General features: G+C 38.7%; 2 protein-coding genes across 5 annotated transcripts in view; both read left to right on the forward strand.

Annotated features, from left to right (window-relative positions):
• The window catches only part of mapk1 (mitogen-activated protein kinase 1), a 27,220-nt gene extending 16,108 nt beyond the window's left edge, over positions 1-11,112 (forward strand). The window contains exons 2-9 of the mRNA XM_078251412.1: positions 1,000-1,182; positions 1,520-1,709; positions 2,038-2,154; positions 2,567-2,681; positions 3,527-3,658; positions 5,071-5,180; positions 5,464-5,592; positions 9,464-11,112. Of these exons, the coding sequence (XP_078107538.1) occupies positions 1,000-1,182; positions 1,520-1,709; positions 2,038-2,154; positions 2,567-2,681; positions 3,527-3,658; positions 5,071-5,180; positions 5,464-5,580 (964 nt within the window). The 3' untranslated portion in view covers positions 5,581-5,592; positions 9,464-11,112. The remainder of the gene's footprint in view (positions 1-999; positions 1,183-1,519; positions 1,710-2,037; positions 2,155-2,566; positions 2,682-3,526; positions 3,659-5,070; positions 5,181-5,463; positions 5,593-9,463) is intronic.
• A 4,953-nt stretch (positions 11,113-16,065) lies between these two features.
• The window catches only part of LOC144518613 (protein yippee-like 1), a 34,957-nt gene continuing 29,457 nt past the window's right edge, over positions 16,066-21,565 (forward strand). For 2 of the 4 annotated variants that reach the window (XM_078251415.1, XM_078251414.1), the window contains exon 1: positions 16,066-16,618. The gene's annotated coding sequence lies outside the window, so the exon portion shown is untranslated. Of the gene's footprint in view, positions 16,619-19,395; positions 19,671-21,565 lie in introns of those variants that run through there. The other 2 variants (XM_078251413.1, XM_078251416.1) reach the window with 1 other exon arrangement.

The raw sequence follows: 21,565 nt of genomic DNA on the forward strand, positions 1-21,565 counted from the left end.
TTTGCACAAATAAGTGATATTCATCATCCAATCTTTGAATGTCAGGGCTGCATTTAAACAATGCCTTTTTTTTAAAGTTGCGTCATACTTTGCATCGTAGTATAGTCATAAAAGGTGCAGGGGAGCCAGAGTGAGGTGAGCTTATGTCGCGTTCTATTTACCTCGCAACTCGGTTTTAACGAGGTCAAAGTCATAAACGCGCCCCCTGACCTCGGATTTACGAGCTCGGAACTCGTACAACCTCGCAGTAGCCCGAGATTTTCTGTGGTTGGGATTTCTGTTCCACTCCTACATTCCTGTTCTTACTTTTATCTAACCGATACTGCAGCAGCCTCATTGTTTTCTGCTCCACGCTGTATCAGAAATGTATTTGTCTTGTTAAGATACTGCTTATGCAAACCGAACATTTCTTCAAATTAAAAGCTTTCCACTGGCAAACCACAGGAAGGAAGCAGCATTTGTCACCCAGGTTGGCGCCTGACTTCTGCTGTTCAATAAAACCTGGCCTGCACAGCAAGATATGATTAAATGTTTCTGTTCCTTTATGTCAGTGCATCATTTTAAGATATTTCAATGTTTGAATGTCTTTTCAAAGACATGGCCAGGTGCTTATTGCAGTGTGTACTAATCAGCAAACCTCCAAAATGTCATTAAGCTTAGTAATGGGTTTTTTTTGGCACATATTGAAGAGATGTCAGTGCCATCCCATGCTTTTCTGTAGCAAGGATTGTGGGTATCAGTAAGATGGGTTTCAGTTGCACAGAAGAGTCTGTACGAAATATACAAACAGGAAGTTAAAACTTAAGTATCACTATTTCTGGTCCAAATGTGGAGACACAAAATTGAATGGGGTAAAAAAAATTGTTTTTAATGCTGTGCCTTTTTTATGGCATTTTAAGTATTTTGCTCCTTCAACACTGATGCCTAATTGTTGGCTTGTGTGTGTGTGTGTGTGTGTGTGTGTGTGTGTGTTTTTTTTTTTTTTTTTAAATAATTAAGCTCTGCCTATGACCGGGACAACAAGATACGTGTGGCCATTAAGAAGATAAGCCCTTTTGAGCACCAGACGTACTGCCAACGCACCCTGAGAGAGATCAAAATCCTGCTGCGCTTCAAACATGAAAACATCATCGGCATCAACGACATCATCCGCACACCAACCATTGACCAGATGAAGGACGTGTATCCTTTTACATACACCTCTTATGATTATTTATGTTCTAATGTATTTTATGTGCCTGCAGTTTAATTTATGGGCTTCAGGTTAATCCTTAATGGCAATAATTAGTCTTTGTTTTGCATTTTTAAGGTTGGTACGTAAGTATTTGTATTTCCACTTACACTAGTGCTTTTATGCTAATATATTTCAAACATTTAAAATGACTTCTTTGTGACAAGTAATGTTGCACTTGCATGGACAATTTAAAAATGGCTTTTATATTATTTATGCGCATAAAAACACAAGGAGTGTGTTTTTCATGATAATAAAGTAGAAGTTCTTTAACGTGGCGCTGTGCAGATATATTGTCCAGGATCTCATGGAGACAGACCTGTACAAGCTCCTGAAGACTCAACACCTGAGCAACGACCACATCTGCTACTTCCTCTACCAGATCTTACGAGGGCTCAAGTACATCCACTCTGCCAACGTCCTGCATCGCGACCTGAAGCCCTCCAACCTTCTGCTTAACACCACCTGTGATCTCAAGGTAGTGTCTCAAAGAGAAATTCTGTTGGACTGATTTTAAAGGCTTATTTTTAGTCCTTGATAATCCATATTTTGTTCTACATTCAAGATTGGTCAATGAGTTTCAACAGAAAACTGATGCCTAAATAAAGATCAGTATTAGCACAATGTGTCTCCCCCCGACGAGTACAAAACAGCCAGGCAAACCATGTTTATGAACAGTCTGAACTTTTTTTTTTTTCAACCTGTTGATGGTTTTAACTGGTCAATGAAATGACGTCCAGCTTATTTTGATCTTGTGTCCTCTAAAGTTACAGTCTCTCATTGTCTTGTCACTCATCTTTCTGCAGATCTGTGATTTTGGTTTGGCTCGTGTGGCTGATCCTGACCATGATCACACTGGTTTCCTTACAGAGTATGTAGCCACCCGTTGGTACAGAGCACCTGAGATCATGCTCAACTCCAAGGTGAGTGTGCTCACCTGCCGTAAAATTAGGAGTGTGTTGTGAATGTTTTTTTTTTGTTTTGTTTTTGGTCAAAATCTCATTCATGCATTTTATTTTGTAAAGTTAAATATGTTGACAAAGCATACTGACTGTGCTGATGCATGTGCATGTGTTTCTTACTGTATTTGTTTTGTTTTTTTTAACCTTAAATTAGCTGTGTTTTTAAATCTTGTATTTAGCTTTCTGAATCCTGCAGATAGACGAATGAGGTACTAATGATTAAGGCCTTTTATTCTTACTGGGCCCAACAAGAAATAACTGTTTTCATTCATGCTATGTTAATGATATGTATGGCATAATCCACCAGTTGATATCATATTAACTTTGAAGATACTGTAGTCATGACTGTAACTTTGTGCCCCTTAAATCTCAGGGCTATACCAAGTCCATAGACATCTGGTCAGTGGGTTGCATCCTGGCCGAGATGTTGTCCAACAGGCCAATCTTTCCTGGGAAGCACTACTTGGATCAGCTTAACCACATTTTGGGTAATAAACCTCTCTATGTGCAGTTTTAGGATTGATGTGGCGATGTAGTATTGTTGTTGTTTAAAGGATAAGGGGGAACACATTTCTTAGTAGGAAATTTACGTCAATCCAGTATCATTTGTGTTTGTTAACAAAGACTCCAACATAAATGATCAGTTTATCAAACCTGCCACCATTTGCATAAACTTGTGTTTTCAAGTAGATAAGGTTACGTTGAAAAGAAGAAGATGGTTTCAGAAAGTTTTAGTGGAGTTTATTCCAGTCAATAAAAGTAAAAGAATTTATTGTATGAACAGTATACTGATTCTTTTCTTGATAGTAGTCATATTCAGAATCACAGAGTGTGAACCATGTTTGCTGGAGTGGAAGTTGATATTTACCTCTGAAATAATTGTGTTTATGTAGTTAAACATAAAAAATTCTTTTGCATCTCTCTCTTAATTATTTATATTTACAGTAGGTACAGTATATCATAATGGTCGTAGCATATGTGAGACATGTGAATATGTTACAAAATGCGGTGTCGGTTGAGTCTGCATAAAAGTTTACACATGAACTAAACTTTCACACTCTCTGTCAGTATCACACTCTCCATCAGTAGCAACAGCTTCCTGGTGCCAGTTCATGGATACTGTAGCTGTTAATATTCATTTATATAGATACTTTTTGTCTTGGTGCTAGACCACATATTGTTTCTCTCATCTGTCATTTTGTTGTGCCTTTAGACTACTTACTGAAAACTTTAAGCAGGGGCTGTGTAAATTACTAGACGGTGTGTTCATTTAGAGTTCTGCAAACTGTTTTTAAACCGAATCAGAAAGTAATTATTCTCTTTGTCCTTTTAGGGATCCTGGGTTCTCCCTCTCAGGAGGATCTCAACTGCATCATCAACATTAAGGCCAGGAACTATCTTTTGTCGCTGCCTTTGCGCTGCAAAGTGCCGTGGAACCGCCTCTTCCCCAACGCTGATCCCAAAGGTCAGAGCCAGGACAAACTCTTTATTGACTTACTGTTTCCCACTGATCATGTAATGTCTGGAATATAATGTAGCTTTGAGAGGTTGTACTGCAGACAAGTAAGAGTTACTGCCTCTAAACAATTTCCTGAGAGAATTCCTGGAAAGAATATCCTTTTTATGGAGGGCATAGGCAAAGGGACAAAACACTTGCCACTACCACAGGCAAAACAAGTGGCAAATGTTCGGGGTGGGAAGATAGAGGAGTAGATCGGATGCAACCAACCAAATTGATTGTTTGTCAGCTCTGAATTTTTTAACCGTAGTGCCTCAGATAATGTGTAAAATCAAAAATGAGTCATAGTTTTCTACCTGGAAATAATCCAGACAGCATGTAGGGTGTGATGGTGCCCTCTAGTGGGCAGGCAAGCTCATTGTTGTTTCAGAATCATGTTAAAGGAGACATACCATGCTCATTTTCAGGTTAATACTTGTATTTTGGTTTTCAACTAGAACATAGTTCTAAGTTTTAATGTTGTTTTTTTTCCATACTGTTTGTCTGAATATACCTGTATTCACCCTTGGCCTGAAGTGCTCCGTTTTAGCACCTGTCTCTTTAAAGGTCCAATGTGTGGGAATAGCGTTCATATATCGCAATCAACTCACTCGCACCACGCAGTTCAAAGTACGTATTACAGCTACGGTAGCCTTCACGCTTCAAAAAGCCGGTCTCTTGCTCTTTTCAATATCTTTTTTTCTGGGCGAAGAAGAACACTCCTGTTCCTGAAATTTGGATTTTGAATACGTGCAGTCCTCCATGTTTCCTTCTTCAAACTTGCCGGGGCCGGGAAGCGATGATACCCATTAGCAGGATTAGCAGCACCTGTGAGTTTATCATGTGACAGCAAAAACGCAAAAGGCGGAGCAGTATATCCTGTATGTCCCTTACTGGCTAACGTATTTCAAGATGGCGCATGAATATGGAGCGTCTACCCCAGTTCATGTGAATGTAAAATTTCAAGCCAAAAGGAATACTTGGAATTGATGGTGGCGGTAAATATTCATGAAAAAGGACAAGTTTGTGAACGGGTAACACAGATTTTGATAATGAACAACTAAGCACGTTACACACTGGACCTTTAAGCCGCCCTCCGAAAAAGGCCCAGTCTGCTCTGATTATATGGTGGCTGATTTATATGGCTATTCTAAATATTCTAATGAGCCTGCATGTGACATAGGAAGGGGAGCCAAATCTGAATGGCTTGTTGAATCTTGTGTTTTCTCATCTAATCAGCTCACACAAAACTGACTGGGTTGTCTTATTTCACAGTTTGTGGGTTTGGTAGACACTCCAGATACCCACATGTATGTGCACAAGCACTGAAAAAGTGAGTTTTACATATGTCCAATTCAAATGTTCTCCTCGTGCTGCAGCTTTGGACCTGTTGGACAAGATGTTGACCTTTAATCCTCACAAGAGGATTGAGGTGGAGGAGGCCCTGGCACACCCTTACCTGGAGCAGTATTACGACCCCACGGATGAGGTGAGATGGTCAGCGTGTGCTATATAGGCCTGTTTGGAATGAGGATACGTAATCTTTTACTAATCAAGATGTCATGCTTTGAGTTGTTAGGCATTTGTTATGTTTCTCCATGCCTTAAATTTAAAATCAGCAAATTATATCTACATAACTGAATGATGGTGAGCATATTTTAAACACGGTGCACTACAATTGGCTGCTCTGTTATAAGTTGCTCAATGGGATCAACACCAGAAGTCTCCACTGTACATTTACGTCAATATGACCTCTCCGTCTCCCTGTGTAGCCTGTTGCCGAGGCCCCATTCAAGTTTGACATGGAGCTGGATGATTTACCCAAAGAGACACTGAAGGAGCTCATCTTTGAAGAAACTGCACGTTTCCAGTCCGGCTTAAGGTCCTAACATCTCACACAGGTAAATCCACATTACTCGCATTCAAGTGTATAGCCTGAACATAATCTCAGAAATAATCTCAGGACCAGGGATCAGACCTACAGGTAAAGAACATTACCATTAGCTGCAACTATATGACCTCCCCGTAATGCTAACTCCTAGACCTTTTACGACAGTTGTTCAATTTAACAACTCGCCACTCAAAGACCTTTCACTCTGCACGATAATATAGATTTAAATTTAGCCTTTGTAAAGTATGAATTAGAGGTTCTTCACCAAGATACACTCACTATGAAAACCTTCTGTCTGAACGGGCACTTTAAGCTACACCACCAGTATAATCCTGATTTTAATTCTGTCATTTTGCATCCAAAGCAAAACTTAAAACAGTCCTACATTCATTTGCGCTTGTATTTAAATATTTTTTTATTCGAGGCACTGTGAGAGTAATATCCACATATCCAAACATTAATGTAACTATATGCTTCCTTTTAACAACTATGGCATTCTATTTCAAACGTGTTTTATATATCGCAGAATAAGGTATCTTAAAAACTATTGTTTTGGTATTGGCACTAAAAATCTGGTATCCTATCGACAATGGCATCAAAAATGTTCAAACGACACCCAGACTTGTTTCTTTATGGCTAAGTAGTTCTCGTTTAAAATATGTAATGTGTTACAGTTTACAATAAGTGCATTGGGCTGTCCTGTTTAAGGGAGTTGCTAGTTTGTATGCAAATCCTTTATGAAATACTTTAGTCTGTGTTTAAGTGAAGAGCTCAAACACGTTAGTCTTAATGTGAATTTTTTCACTCTGACAAGAATGTGATTATGGGGAGAAAACCTAATACTTCTAAACATTTTTCATGGTAAATGTAAAGACAAAATGTCAAGTCAGCGTTATTGTCAATTTCTTCACATTTACTAGACATGCAGAGGAATCGAAAGTTCGTTTCTCACCATCCCACGGTGAAGAAGAAAAAATGCACAACAGATAAGACGAGACATACCTACCACGAGTAAAAAAAAAAAAAAAGTGCTCGACAAATAGGGACATTTTTCCTAACACTAAAACAATAAACGGCAACAATATCACAAGACAAAAACACAAGAATGTCACAAGCAGCAAAAAAATTTTATATGATGTGTTGTGGTAGAGTAGAAAGATGTGCAAAAATGCAACAGCAGCAACTTCAGAGTCCAGAGTTTTTGTGCTGCCTTTTGAATAAAAAAAATAGACATTTAACAATCAATATTGGAATATATATATATATATATATATATATATATATATATATATATATATATATATATATATATATATATATATATATATATATATATATAGCTGGGATGGTTCACCGATGTAATCAACGTCACCGATTACAAAAATACGTTGATTGAATAACGTGCGTCGATGCGTCGGAATAGAGGAAGATAGCAGCGCCCGTAAGCATGGATTCGTCTGAAGAAACTGTAGCTAAAAAACATTGGCAACGGTCATCTAAGCGTGATTTATGCTTCTGCGTTAAATCTACGCCGTGGCTACGTACGTAGGTAAGTGGAGACACGGACCCTAGGCTTGTAGCCTGACGTGCGCCTCTCGAAAAATGCAACTGCACGGCGCAGCGACGCATGTCGCTCGGCCGTGGCTGGGTAGCGTTGTATTCCCCCCCCCCAACACATTTCCTGGTTCCCAATCTCCATAAATAACATGAAGTGAAGGAGAGGGTTAACTTTTCCTGCTGCGGATTTCCCACAGTGGCCAGAAAGCACAGGGGAGACACTTTGTTTCTCTCACTATGACTCTAGAGTCGCTACTCGCTCCGAAGCTAATCGCCGCCGCTCGCTCTACCACACACTCCCCATGCGCACACACATGCCGGCCCCGCTGTTAAAGAGATCGACGCACCCACAAGTGCACAAGTATAAACTTCAGGCCACTTACGTAGGCTGGAGCCTAGTTTCAATTATTTTCCTTGCCCCACACTGATGCAAAAATACATTTGCCAGTGATTATCTTAACTGCACATTAGTCCAGTGATGAAATAAATCCATGTCATAGCCATTGTAAGTTTTATGTCAAGTACCGAAGTAAAAATACTGATTCTCCAAAGGTCAGTTCACAAAATAGAATAATATGCAAATTAACCGTTAGATTAGTCGACTAATCGAAAAAATTATCGTTAGCTTAATCAATGACAAAAATAATCGTTAGGGACAGCCCTAATTATATTTCCCACACTAACGACACTCCTGCGATGTGGTTTCTTCCCCCCCCCTCCCTGATCTCTGCTCACCGCCAGCTGCTCCCTGACAGGCCTCTTGTTGTGATAATAACTATCAGTGCTACATTTAACAGCCTATCATTCCTATTGTGTCAGTGTTTGTAATTACTGCGTTTCCTCTCTGGAGCATTTTAATTCACAACATGAGTCAACTGAAAAGGAACAGGAGTGTGACATCTCCTAAATTAGAGGAGCACAAAGCTGCTCTCTGCACAGACAGCAGTTTGTTTTTGCAGCTTTAAAATGGCGGGGTTGGCTCAGTGGGTGTCGAGGTTTATGCCTCGACGCAGAGGTCCTGGGTTCCAATCTGACCTGTGACGAATTCATGCATGTCTTCCCCCTTTCTCTCTCACCTAGCTGTCCTGTCAAATAAAGGCGGAAAAGCCCCAAAAAGTCTTTAAAAAAAAAAAAAAGAAAATTCATATCTTAATAATAATATTCAGTATCTGTAACTTCTGTTAATGTATCTTTGAATTTATCATTAACAGTTTGTGGGTGTAGTAACATTGTAACCAATGTGCTGACATAATACATTTCTCATTAGGAAATGTATTGCTTAAATATAGTATTTGTGAATGCTTTAATACATTAATGGGAAGTTCTTACATAAGCATTTGTAACTGAACTTTTTAAGTGTTAATTGGTCATTTTTAAAAGGTGTTTCTGCACTGCACTCGTCGTCTGGTGGTGGTCAACTGACACTCAAACAGTGCGGCTTACACTAGTGGGGGGTGAAGTTAAGCGTATCTGTAGGCGTCGCACTTTTTTAATCTTTTTTTCTTATTTTAAATAATCCACAAATGTAAAACTCTTAAAGGGATGGTTCAGATTTTCTGAAGTGTAGCTATATGAGGTTCTTATCCACAGTCTGTGTATTAGCTACAGTAGACGGCGGTCGAGTACCGGCATGGAAGCTAAGCAATGTATTATTACAGTTGACTGGGGCAGCAGCACATTTTCAAAACGTATCCCCTAAAAAAAGGACCACCTAAAACAAATCTGTATCTGTTAAGTGCACGTTATATTTAGAATATTTTTACTGCTTTACCTTGCCCTCAGACGGCCTTTTTCCAATGCGGAACTGAAGCCTTCATTTTTTTTTTAAATGCAGTAATTTTGCCTCGCAGAATACGGGAGTTGCTGATCTACTGCTGCCTCGATTGTTTGTTTGTGTTATTGTGACTTTAATATTTTAAAGGGTTATTTTGGATTCCCCAAAGTCATGATGGCAACCATTTAAAAAGAAATAAGATAGAAACAAAGAAATACAAGATAAGTACATATATATATGTGCCAGATGAATAATGAGTGCTTAATATTCAGTCAAAGGTAGTGGAGAAAATCCCATGCAGAAAATGTGACATTTTTCATTAACTTCATTTTATGCGAGTTCAGTTATTGAATCAGTTTTGTTTTTTTCCCCCAATTGGAATTAGATCAAAAATGCATCTTGACTATGGGAACCTAACCCGATTTGTTATAAGTGAAATCCCCGTGAAATCCATATATTCATGTCAATGTGCAATTAATTATTACTTTAAATAATGAGGAAAAACCAATGTGACAGCTCATCACACAGTCACTGTTTTTTCTCCCTCTAGATGTTTCTGTGGACGGGCTTCTGCGTTGCCACTGCTCCTTCTCGCCTCCACACTGTTGCTGTGATATATTTTTTTTTTTTTTTTTTTTTTTTTTTACTATCCTGTTGTCCACATCACCTGGATTCCTTGGGTCTCACTCGTCAAGTCCAATTTGCTCAGGAATGGCGTCAGGAATCAATCAATCAATCAACCATTCTCTTGTCTCCCTTTCTATTTCTCTCTCTCTCTCTCTCTCTCTCTCTCTCTCTCTCTCTCTCTCTCTCTGAGGGGGGGTTCAACATCACAGCTTACAGTTTGGGGGTGAATTTGTGTTTTAAGCCAAGATAAACAATTTGTTTGTGTGTCTCAAAGGCATTCGGCTATGGCTATTCCTATTCAAGACCTTTTCATGTCCAGTTGAATGACTGTGATAGACTAGCTGTTGTATTTTTTTGGTGCAACTGTCGTGGTTATAACTCTGCCTACATTGCACAAACAAGCAACAGTAGATTACTAAGAATCATCCATCATTAAAAAAAGGGGGGTCTTCTGAATTTTCTAACCTTTGTCGCACTGTTAGAAGGGTTACCTTGATCTCTATCTTTCTTTTTTTTTCTCTCTCTTTATCGCTTTGAAAAAAGAAAAACTGAATTAAAAGAACTGATTTATGCAATGAAATCACATAATCAGCTGCAGGCACACAAAAAAGGGCCAAAAGCCATCACTTTGTGTTGAGGATCTATATTTTAACAAATGCCTATTTTATTCCTTAACAAACACACACACACACACACACACACACACACAAGGCCCAAATGCAAGTACATACATATAAATATAAATTATAGCCCAAAGAGTCTTAAGCTATGTTAATGGCTAGAGTGATGATAGAAGGTGAATCAGATGAATTTATAACCTTTTTTTTTTATCAACCACAAAAAAATGCCTGTTTTCATTTCTCATCGGCTTCAGTAAAATGTCAGGTTGTGTATAAATGCACCAAATTACAAGTGCATTGAAAGATTTCACCATCAATTTCTGCCTTAGCCATGAGCAACCTAAAGGAAAAGTCTGTTTATTTCACACAAGTCTGTATGTACGGTGTGAAATATTTCATATGGGAGAAAACTGCGTCAGGATAGGAATTCAGTTATCACACACAATTTGTTTTCGTCTGGAGGAAATGTTGTCGTGCCTCCTTTTACTTCCTGTTTGGTGTTTTTTCTTTTGTATTCTTCTTCTTCAGTCTCTCTCTCGCCTTGTTAGAATGATACTGTGCCCTTTGCATGACTGTTATAAGCTCTGTATACAAAGACGACGATGTTAAGTGCCACACGAGCCGGGCGGATCCACCAGGAGAGCGCCCAGGCTCTTTCTCTTCTACCTTTTTTTGTGGTACATCACACTTCCCGATCACACGGTGCTTTTGTCCCGTTTCCTTCTTTTGCGTCAGCATTTTCTTTGTCTGTTTTTATGTCATTTCCTTTTTACAGATTTCAGTCTCGCATGCGTGTCGTCGTGGTTGCAAATAGGAGAATAACCATATATCTGTATTTATACCAATCACACAGACACCACAAAACACGTGGTTTCCTCAACCTGAAAAATGGGATCCAGGCATGATAAAGTTGAAAATGTGGCATAAACGTAACGGATCAGGTTTTTCATTTCGTCCGTTGTAACATTTCTTTGCTTTAAATTGCACATTTTCACAATGAAAACAGTTGGCAGTGTCGGTACCAAAAACAAAAAAAAGCAGCAGCAGAAATCAAGACCATATTTTCAGTTCATGTCAGTCACTGCTGATTTAAAGGCCCTGAACACCCACACAGGTGTGAACCTGGCTGAGTAGACCTCTTCCCAGGACTGCGCGGGCGCGTATAGACGGATTGATCGACATCTTCCAGAGTCTCTTGTTAGCTTTGTTGTTCACCAGTTAGGGCGGGACAAATGACAGCGTTACCATTCTTATTGGTAGAAAAGATTTGTGACCTAATAAGTTCCCATCTAAGCTCTGTCCCGCTTCAACTTAAGCAGAGGTCTAATCAGCCAGATAAACTGAAATCAGCTGCGCGTGTGCTCGGAGGCTTTAAAGACCTGTTGAATTTGAAGATTTTATTTCAAGAAATGAATTAAGACTTTAAATATGATATATGTGGAAACTTTGGGGGGGAGGACAAGCCTGAAGCACCGAGGCTTCGTCAACATAACGTGTCATTTCATTTGAGTAGCACTGCAGCGTCCAGTGATGGCTGTCATTTCATTTTGTTTACCAAGTGGGCTTCAGATATTCACTTTCATGGTAACACCTAGCCTTTGTTAGTTTACAGTACTGCAGCTTCAAATGAAGAAGTGAAGAAATGCTCATTTGGTGATGTTAGTGACCTTATGAATGAAACAAGTATTATTCATGACACTAAAGCATCTCGCAGTAGATTAAAGTCAAAATCTACCTGAAAAGATTCTTCAAGAATCTTTCTCTGCTGGCACTTAAAAGTAAGAAATCGGAGATTTAATAGACAATTTTAGAACTATTGCGCTGCTTCAGGTGATTTTTCATTCTTTCCGATGACAACTATGTCTGTGGCCTGTGAAAAAAATATTGGGCAAGCCGCAAACTCATGATATTTTTTAGGTTTCTAACAGAAGATGAGTAAATCTCAACTTCTGATTTTTATTATACATTTTCATACATAGCAAAAAGCAAGTTTGAGGTGTTTTTTTTCTCTTGAGGACAGAGCTGCTCTGGTAGAATGAAATGACAGTGGACAGAGCCAAAGAACCACTGTGGTTCTTTGGTTCTCTCTTGTTCTGGCAGAATAATGTTAGACTGAAACTGAGTAGGAGCTAAGAGAGGAGGCTAACGCTCTGCTGAAATGTACTCAAGCCATAATCGGTCAGTGTGTTGCAACTCTGACCACACCCAACAGTGATGTCACAGCCTGGGGTACACTTCTATATCACTTCAGCCAGATTAGAAGTTAAAGCGCTGGAGGTCAGCAAAAACAAGATTTTCAGACGTTAAGAAGTAAGACTTCAGATTGATCTGTAATTATCACAGCAAGATGGCGGCTGCTGCTGCTGCTGCTGAGAAAGCTGAGTCTTTTTTGCCTTTAAGGCAAGGAATGATGTCCTTTCAAGGCAATTCCTCTGAACACATTTAAGTAAAATAACTGTCAAACTCATACTGTCTATTTTACATATAAATGGTGTGAACTTACACAGTTCCCTACAGGAAACCTTGAAGAAATTATAAGAAATAACCGATCCGTAAAAATAGTGTTACCAGAAAATATTTTTTTTTAAAACAAAAATTTTGTTCAGACCCACAAAAAAAACTTGTTTTGTTGGTTCCGATGATTTGATTTAACTCATCCGATGACATTTGAAAAATGACCAAACTCCATTGCAGAATTGACCGTTTTTGCACTCTCAAATTTCACCTGATGGTGAGGTAAAGACTCGTCTGTCCCAGTGTTCATCACAATAGCTGTACACACCAGTCTGTCACACGATTATTAAATGCACTTGCTTCTACAGTAGTTGGGATGGGACTTGTAATCCGAGGTGCCTGCCGGGACTTGACTTGCCTGTAGATAGTCTTTTCGGGGGAGGTGAGGGGGGGTGGTAAGAACATTAAGGGCACTGGAAACCTTACTGGGATTAGTTGTATTAAAAAAAGCTTCTGCTGAGTTCTTTGTGCAACCTGTCTGTCTGTGCCTTTTTCGATAGTCTTGATATCCAAGATTTGATGTGCAGCTTGTGTTCAGTCGGGAATCCGTTTGTAATCGCAGTATACGCTCTTAAAAATGAACACAATCAAGTCTGAGGGAGGGAGGGAGGGGTCGCGGGTGGGTATCCTTATCTTTCAGTTATGTAAATTTTAAAGAGATTTGTTGCCACAGCTGTGTGATTTGTGACTGTATTGAAAAGATGAAAAAAGCAAACATTTATATTTTTTGCGTTACCCTTGGGGGGGATGTTTTTGTGCAGATATTTTTATTGTAAAATGAATGTTATGTTTCTATCAGACACTAATCTTGTTTGAGTTGTCTCCAGTGGAACTACTTCACTCTGTGTGTTTTGATCACTATAAACCTTCAATTGTGTAGTTAACATTTCTGAAAGCGAGAATAAAATAAGACCCTTGGTTGTATTTTAAAGCTTGCTGTTTGACCTGCCATAGACATCGTTGGATTTGATCGATCACTTTTATTTTGCTGTTGTGTGAAGGATTTGCCTTGAACGAAGCATTTATTTGCTATTATTAAAGACTGACTGCCACTTTGAAAAACCTGTTTTTTTTGAGGGGTTTTTTTTATGTTTGGTTTTCTTATTTTTTTTCTTTTTGCCATGACATTTAAGTAGACGTTCATTAAAAACACTGTACCTTCATTAACATCTCTGTGAAGTCTCTTTGTAAGATTTCAACTGGCAATAGACAACATACTCTAACTGCTGTCAGCGTCTATTATTACAGAGTTACAAAATAAATATTTCTTGGAGCAACAAAGTATACAATTTAATTATGTTTAATGAGAAAAGTGAACATTCTTAATGAAAATGTTGTGTGTATGACTCCGAACACATCAAGTAAATGTCTGCCACTTTTCATTTTGCAATTGTATTCTCTGATTAAAGACCCCCCTGGGGATCAATAAAGTTTATCTCAATCTATAATAATACATCTTATTTTTTTGTTTATTATATGTTGTATTATTAAACAGAACCTGCAAAGTAACTAAAGTTATACAATAAATAGTAGTGGAGTAAAATGTACAATATGTGCCTCTAAAATGTAGTGGAGTAGAAGTATAAAGTAGCAGAAAATGAAAAATACTAAAGTAAAATACAAGTGTCTCAAAATTGTATTTAAGTACCGTACTCGGGTACGGTAAATGCACTTAGTAACTTAACACCACAGGAGAGGTTTTAAATAAAACCATCAAGAGGAGTCTTGAATACACGCAATGATGTCCATCCAAAAAATAAGGGACAAGTCCTGATCAACACACAGAATTATTATCTCAGTCATACTGTGGAATAGATACTTCAGGCCACAGTGTCCTTAAGGGGGCGCTGTCGTATTGGCTAATAACATTTACTGCAGTATGTCATTTGTCCAGTCAGCAGTGTGATTCACAAATTAATATTCAGTTTTTGTAGCCTACAAGCCCTAAGAAAGTTCAAAATTCAATTGATTTCATTTGATTAAAAAATAAATAATTGTGAATTCAATCATGTCGATGGATCCTCGTTTTTCTTTTTTAAAGATGATAAATCTACATTCATTAACCTGCTAAATCGACAAACAATACATATTTAAAGTTATTTGCATTACAAATGCTGTATAAAAAAGAAATGCGATGAAAGTGGATACAAAGGAAACAAAACGAGTTTTTAAGTCAAATTTACTTAAACTTGGAAAATGATTTTAAAGGTTATAATTTATAACATTTTAACCCTCACACAAGCATATATATTAAAACTACAGTAAACATCAATATTAAACGTCAATCAACTGTATTGATATTGGAGCGGGGTTTGTTTACTTGCTCTTCTTAACCACGTGCTTGCAATGCGGCCACGCATGCGCGCTGTGGGTATTGTTTTTGGCACGCGTCTGTGTCGGTGGCACGCACAGCCAAAAACAACCCTCAGCCACGCGAGCGCGCTTTTCAGCGTCTTACCTTGGGTTGATTGGCTGTGAGTGTGTAGCCCCGCCCACCCTCACAGCGGATTGGTCAGACGCAGATTCTTCTTCTGGCAGATTGGACGCTATTTGTAGAACAGGCTGTGTAGCTAGGCTACTTTTGCCTTTACGGACCTCTCAAAATATCGAATTTAAGAGAGTTTAAAGATGAAGATGAGCTTTCGGTTGTTTTGTCCGGAAGTAGCAGCTATACGGCATCGAACTGACTCAGTTTAAAACTTTTTGGAGGCCATAAAAGCTACATGACAAGTAAAAGCTGAATAGTGAAAGCAAAAACATAAAAAGTGGTGATTATTTACTTAATTAGCAGCTGATGACATGGCGTCCACAATTAAATATCCACGTAAATCACGTCGTGACCAAGTAGCCTTTGTTTAAAGTTTACAAACTCACTTTAAAGCTTAAAACACAACTAACCCTGCATATTTGATCAACTGAAAATATGAAAGTAATAGGCTATACCTTCAACTGTGTAGGCTACGTTAGCTGTTTTGGTCTCTGTTGAATGTTTCGTGACCACGACTAAACCATCTCTATGACAACTGAGCACCTCCATCCACTGAAGAAGACAACCAGATGTAGTTAAAAGCTTCACAAACAAAGTAAGTTGTACCTTATTTTTACTTGTCGTTTTTAATAAAATGGTAAATGTTTTTAAACTCATTGGTTGGGCCTATATATTAATGTGCCTTGTCAACCGTGTATTCATGTGATGTATGTGTTAAATGGCTGGCTGTTAACCAAATTTCCTTTGGGATGATAATAATGTTGGAGTTATTCAGACATGTTCTAGGCTAGGCTACGTTGTTGTTTTTGTGCGCTTAACTCTTATTTCCTGCGGCACTGAAAGGCAGCACCCCTGGATGTAATAAAACACCGCTTTTTCTGCACTTTTTACAGTTGTTTTAGACCGAAAGCAGCTCGCACAATTCATCCCAATGAGAATGTAATCTTATTTAACAGGTCCAGTGTTGTGAATGTGTTTGTGCATTAGTCAGAGCGCGCTGCGCATCACGGAGGTAATCAGGATTTCATAGGCTATAAATAAGGCCGTAGACGGGACAGCTCGGCCTGCCGCTGATGTCGGAGAGCTAAAGGTTAAAACCCTTCAAAGAGCTGCAAGCTGCTCCAACATGGACACACTCTGACCCGCCTCACGGTTGGGATTCTACTCAAACTGGACCTACGGAGATATCCCGCACATCTCACGCTTTAACGCAGAAAGTATTTGGTTTATGAACGCAGTGAAGATCCACCGAGGAGATTGATGTTTTTTTTTAGACTTTTTATTGGCACTCGGCCCGACCTAGACGGACTGCTGCTACATTTATGGGACGGTGAATGTGTCATTATCTTTTTATGCTTTTTACTAATACCCAGACTCCTGCAGCTCCAGCAGAGAAAGAGATTTCCTCACGGGGTTGTTTTGGTTTCCGAGGAGGGAAAGGCGAAGTGTTTTTGGGGTAAGTGCAACGCCAGTGACCTGCTGGAGGACACGCGTGTGTTTGTCAGAATAATCACTTTAATAACTGTATTCTTCTACTATAATATCCTCTTAGGTTAAAGTGTGCGTATATATCGTGTAGTGAGTTTATAATACTTTTGGGTATTTTATGTTTGTTTCCTGTTGCACCGATGTGTCTATATTCATATTTTACAGCTTAAATGTATCGTAGGATTAGGCTTCTTGTGTTTTGCGATGCATGCAGAGCTAATAAACTATGCAATGCATTAAAAGTACTGCAATATTCCGGTAACAATCTAATGTTTGCATAATACTATTTGTTTAGTATTATTATAAATAGTATTTGTTAATTCCCTGCTCCTCTAGGATGACAGTTCTGTAGGATTTATATAGCCTAACTGTAGGCATATAATAACCCGTTTATATATTAATCATTAGGTTACAATTTGTCTCCTATCTTTAATGAGACACGTTTTGCAATTTGATCCTCGAGTTACATTCAAGAGCAAAACCCCTGACGTCCAGCTCCTTTCAGCTGATCATGTGCGCTATCTCCGTTATCATCACCACCATTATCATCATATGTGCGCCTTTGTGGCTGCAGATGTCGGTCAGTTTTGGGGGGGCTTATGATGCCACGTGAACAGGCGACAACAACACAGTGAAAAGGACGGATTTCATAACGCTCACGCGCGCACAGCCTGCACCTCTGAGGGAAGCTGCAGTGTTGTGTTTACATGCATCCATATGGGGAAGCAACACATTTGAGGGTATTGCAACATAACGTGGACCCGTGCTGCGATGTCAACGTTTATGGTTTTAATGAAAGACAGTAAGAAATACAAACAGTCCGTGAGTTGTTGTTGTTGTAGTCTTGAAGCACACGCGCGTCCTCTACGTCAGGACAGCAAGGATAGGACGAAGGCAGGCTTTTGTTTTGGAGGTAGGAACCAGACTACTGTTTAATTTTAGCCCTTTTTTTATTTAATGTCATCATTCATGCTATTATATGTCAGATTTGGATCTGTCCAATGTCAGGATGATGCAGTACTGACACATAAACAGTGCAGCAGGAGAAGGGGGGCTGAGGAGGGGGTGGCGTGGGCGATCAGGCTGCTGCTTTGTTTTTTAATTACAAAATATAATACGAATTTCCGCTTTGTCCATGTCAAAGTCTAAATAAATACTTGAGGAATGTATTGATCTGTTTCTAACATGAACTAATAGGGGCAAGCTTGGTTTGGCTCAGATAGCTGTGGCTGTTTTTAAGGAATAATCGTCATATCATATTGCTAAATTGTTTCTATGGTGGTCAGTTATGACTTTCTGGTGTTTCTTCTGCCACATGGTGTAGGGATAATATCAAATTGTATGTTTTGTTGTTTTTGACAGCCTATACATGTCATGATCTCTTTTCTTTAAAGGATTTTAACCCGTAGTGCTACTTCATTAGGCTACACAGACGGATTAATATACAAATATTTATCATGCAATTGGTAATTTGAGTGGAAAATGTGCCAAAAACGTGCAGAAACCAAAAGTGACTGTCTGTAACTAATACAGAGAGCTGCAGGTGGAAAACCGAACATGACAAACAAAAAATATTATTTTTCATATCAGAGAAAGAAGAGGAGTCCGATTCATATTCTCATGTTGTATTTATTTACACATCCGGGTATCTGCTCGCTCCCTCCTCCTCTGTGTGGCGCGTTCACGCCACATGGGAAATAAGCACTTTCACAATAACAGAACAATAACTTTCAGAGCTTTGTTTTTCTGAAACTAAAATATGTGATTTTAATTTGTTGTTAGTGATAAATAACTGTCAACGTTGTCACACTTTACACAGACACGTTATATGTGCTGCATCTGAGTTAATGTTTTACAGCAGAAGAAATGGTACAGGCAACAACTAAATGTGTTTTGAACATCCAAAATATCTTGGCCTCCACTTACAACTTCTTTAGAGAAGTTGGGTTTGAGTTGCCAAAGTCCACAACCTGAAGCCTGAATTATAACACATTTGACGAAAAGACGCAGATGATATTTAATTTCTAGAAAGCATACAAAAGCAGCACTACTAAGGTGTTTTACAAGGTCCAAACTGAGCAAAAAAAAAAAAAATTTTTTAAATTTAAGATGATGTGAAGTTTATTGATCCTATGCGTGGAAACAGAAGTGTCACAGCAGCAAAAGTAAGTAGAAAAACAGATGTGTAGTAACCTTAGAAACTAGAAGACAAATTGTCAAAAACAAAAAGGTACTACATTAATACTATATACACCATACATAAATAGTAACTACAAAGTGTATTGACACAAATAATCACAATTCAACTTTAAAGTTCATTTATTTGTTGTTTTACAACACAGGGTTGTAGAATGAAATGTAAGCTGTAGCTCATTCACGCTACACACACAGAACATATTTACAAATATTTAGATTAGAATAGAATTAAATTAAAACAATATATACAGTTGCAATACATATACTTCTATACGTATATCTATACACGTGTGCGCAAGTGGAGATGAGAGATAGAAATAGAATAGAAAAATTGCAAAAAAATTAGAAACGTAAAAACAGTTGACTTATAAAGTAACTCCAAATAAAACATGAAATTAATGGACCGCTATAAAGTAAAGAAACAAAACATTTCATTTTCACCTGATGCTACTCTCAACCTGATATCCATCTTTCCCATGGGAGCCTGAAGGCAGCGCAGCCACCCGTTGGCCAGCCTTGGCTGTCAATCACAGCTCCATCTCCCTCCCACGTGGTGACGTTTCCGTACCAAAGTAACCATGCCAGTCCATTACGGACACAAAAGACACAACAAAAGCCCGTGTTGGGGAAAAAATGAGATCCGTCAGCACCCAAAGGACACAACAATAAGTTCCCATCTGGCAGCATCACACATGGACCAGAGCCTGGGACGACGACAATCATTTATTTAACTTTAAAAAACAACAAATTGAAAAACATCTCTGTCTTTCTTCAGCAAGCATATTTCCAACAATGCTGCGTTTTGCTCAGATCTGATCCAGGTGGTGAGTACAGCAGCAGGGCAATGTTTACCTCCGAAAACCTGTCGTGCTGGATTCACAGACTGCATCATGCTCGGGGAAAAAAAAAAACAAACAGCCAGACACAGCGACACTGTTGCACTTAGCTGTCGTCGTTGCTCTTTGTTGGGGATAAACACATTTTAGGAGAGGAGGGGGGCGAGTTGCAAAAGCCTGTCATGTCAAGATTAACTTATTAAGAATATACAAATGATGGTAAAAACGCATGTTGTGTTAAATGTGTTATTTTCTCGGGTTAGATTCAGTGGCGAGTGGAGCGAGTCTTTTGTCTGGACACTTCTTCCTGTTAGTGGTTACCAGAGACGCACACTGTGCTGCCTCTTTGTTTTCACTTTGCTCAGTTTGAATAGGAACTGTTCCTGCTGTATTACTGTATCTCCTTTTTTTTATTTTTATTTTTTTTACTAATTTTCTTTTGTTCATCCTTCAAAAAAAGTCGTTTAAATCCAAATTTGAGCTATCACCATGTGACGAGGAAGGCTGAAACAAAAGAGACATGAATTCTAGTGTCAGGAAATTATTTTGTAGGATTCGAGACATATTTTTAAGTATTTCCCAGCTGTTATAGTTAAATAAATATACAGAAAATGCTAAAGTAAGACCATAAAAAGGGAACACAAATAAGACCATGTGCTGTCAAATGCCCTGAAGTGAACAACTTGGCTTTACAAGGGACCAAAACAAACAAAGAAACAGCTCCATGGACGTTTACATGTCCTTATTGGCATTTTTGAAGAAAAAAGGAAGGTGTGTGTCTAAATGCAAATAACTGTGTGTGTGTGTGTGTGTGTGTGTGTGTGTGTGTGTGTGTGTGTTTGTTTACCTTTCTCCATTCACATGCAGCCAGGGTTAAACTGGGCTAATTCAGAAAGGGGATTTTGTCCTATTCATGCAGGGATTATGCCTTAGGCACCTGTGCAGATTATACAGTATGTATGTAATTATGTTTTTTTTGTAATGTTACCTTCCCAGTTGTGTAAATGTGTGTGTGTTTATAAGTGTGTTTGCAAAGCAGCCATGCTTCACATCAGATCACGCCTGCTTCGTGTTGAGTTGCGGAAGTTCCTTTGTTTTCTTGTCTGGCTGCTGGCTTCTGTCTCGGCGCTGCTGCTCTTCCTGTTGCAGCACATTGAGTTCAACTGGAAACTTCTGGAGCTGCTGAAGCACGTTGTCATTGTGTTTTTACTAATGCTGTGTTGGTGTTTGGATGTTTAGAGTGACTGTTGGGCCTGTGGGCTGCAGTAGACAATGTATTTTTAACACAAAGAGTTGGACAATAGACAGTTTTTTCCTAATTTCAACACTTGGATTATGTTTAACAATGTCTGTCCTTTGTTATAAATTACAAATACTCTTTCAAAAGAAGTATCAGGTATAAAAAAATATGGCTGGCAGAAGAAAGTGTAGTTTTGTTGAGAATCATACAGTTTTTTAAATACAGTATGAACAATACCCTCAACACTCCCATACAAGTAGATCTCTCTATTTTTTTTTACACTCAATACTGTCACCAGTGTCTGGTTGGTCTTTACCAGGTTATGGTTTACTTCAGTGTGTTTTCCAATATACTTTGAAAAAGTGAAAGACAGTGTGGTTGATCAGATAAATGGCACCGCCCAGTCACATTTCAGTCAACCACAAACTGCTGGCGCTGTCTGTGTATAATCATTCAAGTACTCACATCCTTAATTTAAGTAAAAATACTAATACTAATGTATGTACGACTAAATGAAAACAGGTTGCACCACACACATACTAGTTCTTACGTAGATATAAGTTGTTACTAAAAAATGACACCCACTAACTGCCAGGTGTGTGTAGCTAACTGAAAAACACCCCTAGAGGGGGCCACCACTGTA

This window comes from Sander vitreus, chromosome 5 (genome assembly GCF_031162955.1).
Source record: "Sander vitreus isolate 19-12246 chromosome 5, sanVit1, whole genome shotgun sequence".
In the NCBI taxonomy this organism is placed as follows: Eukaryota; Metazoa; Chordata; class Actinopteri; order Perciformes; family Percidae; genus Sander; species Sander vitreus.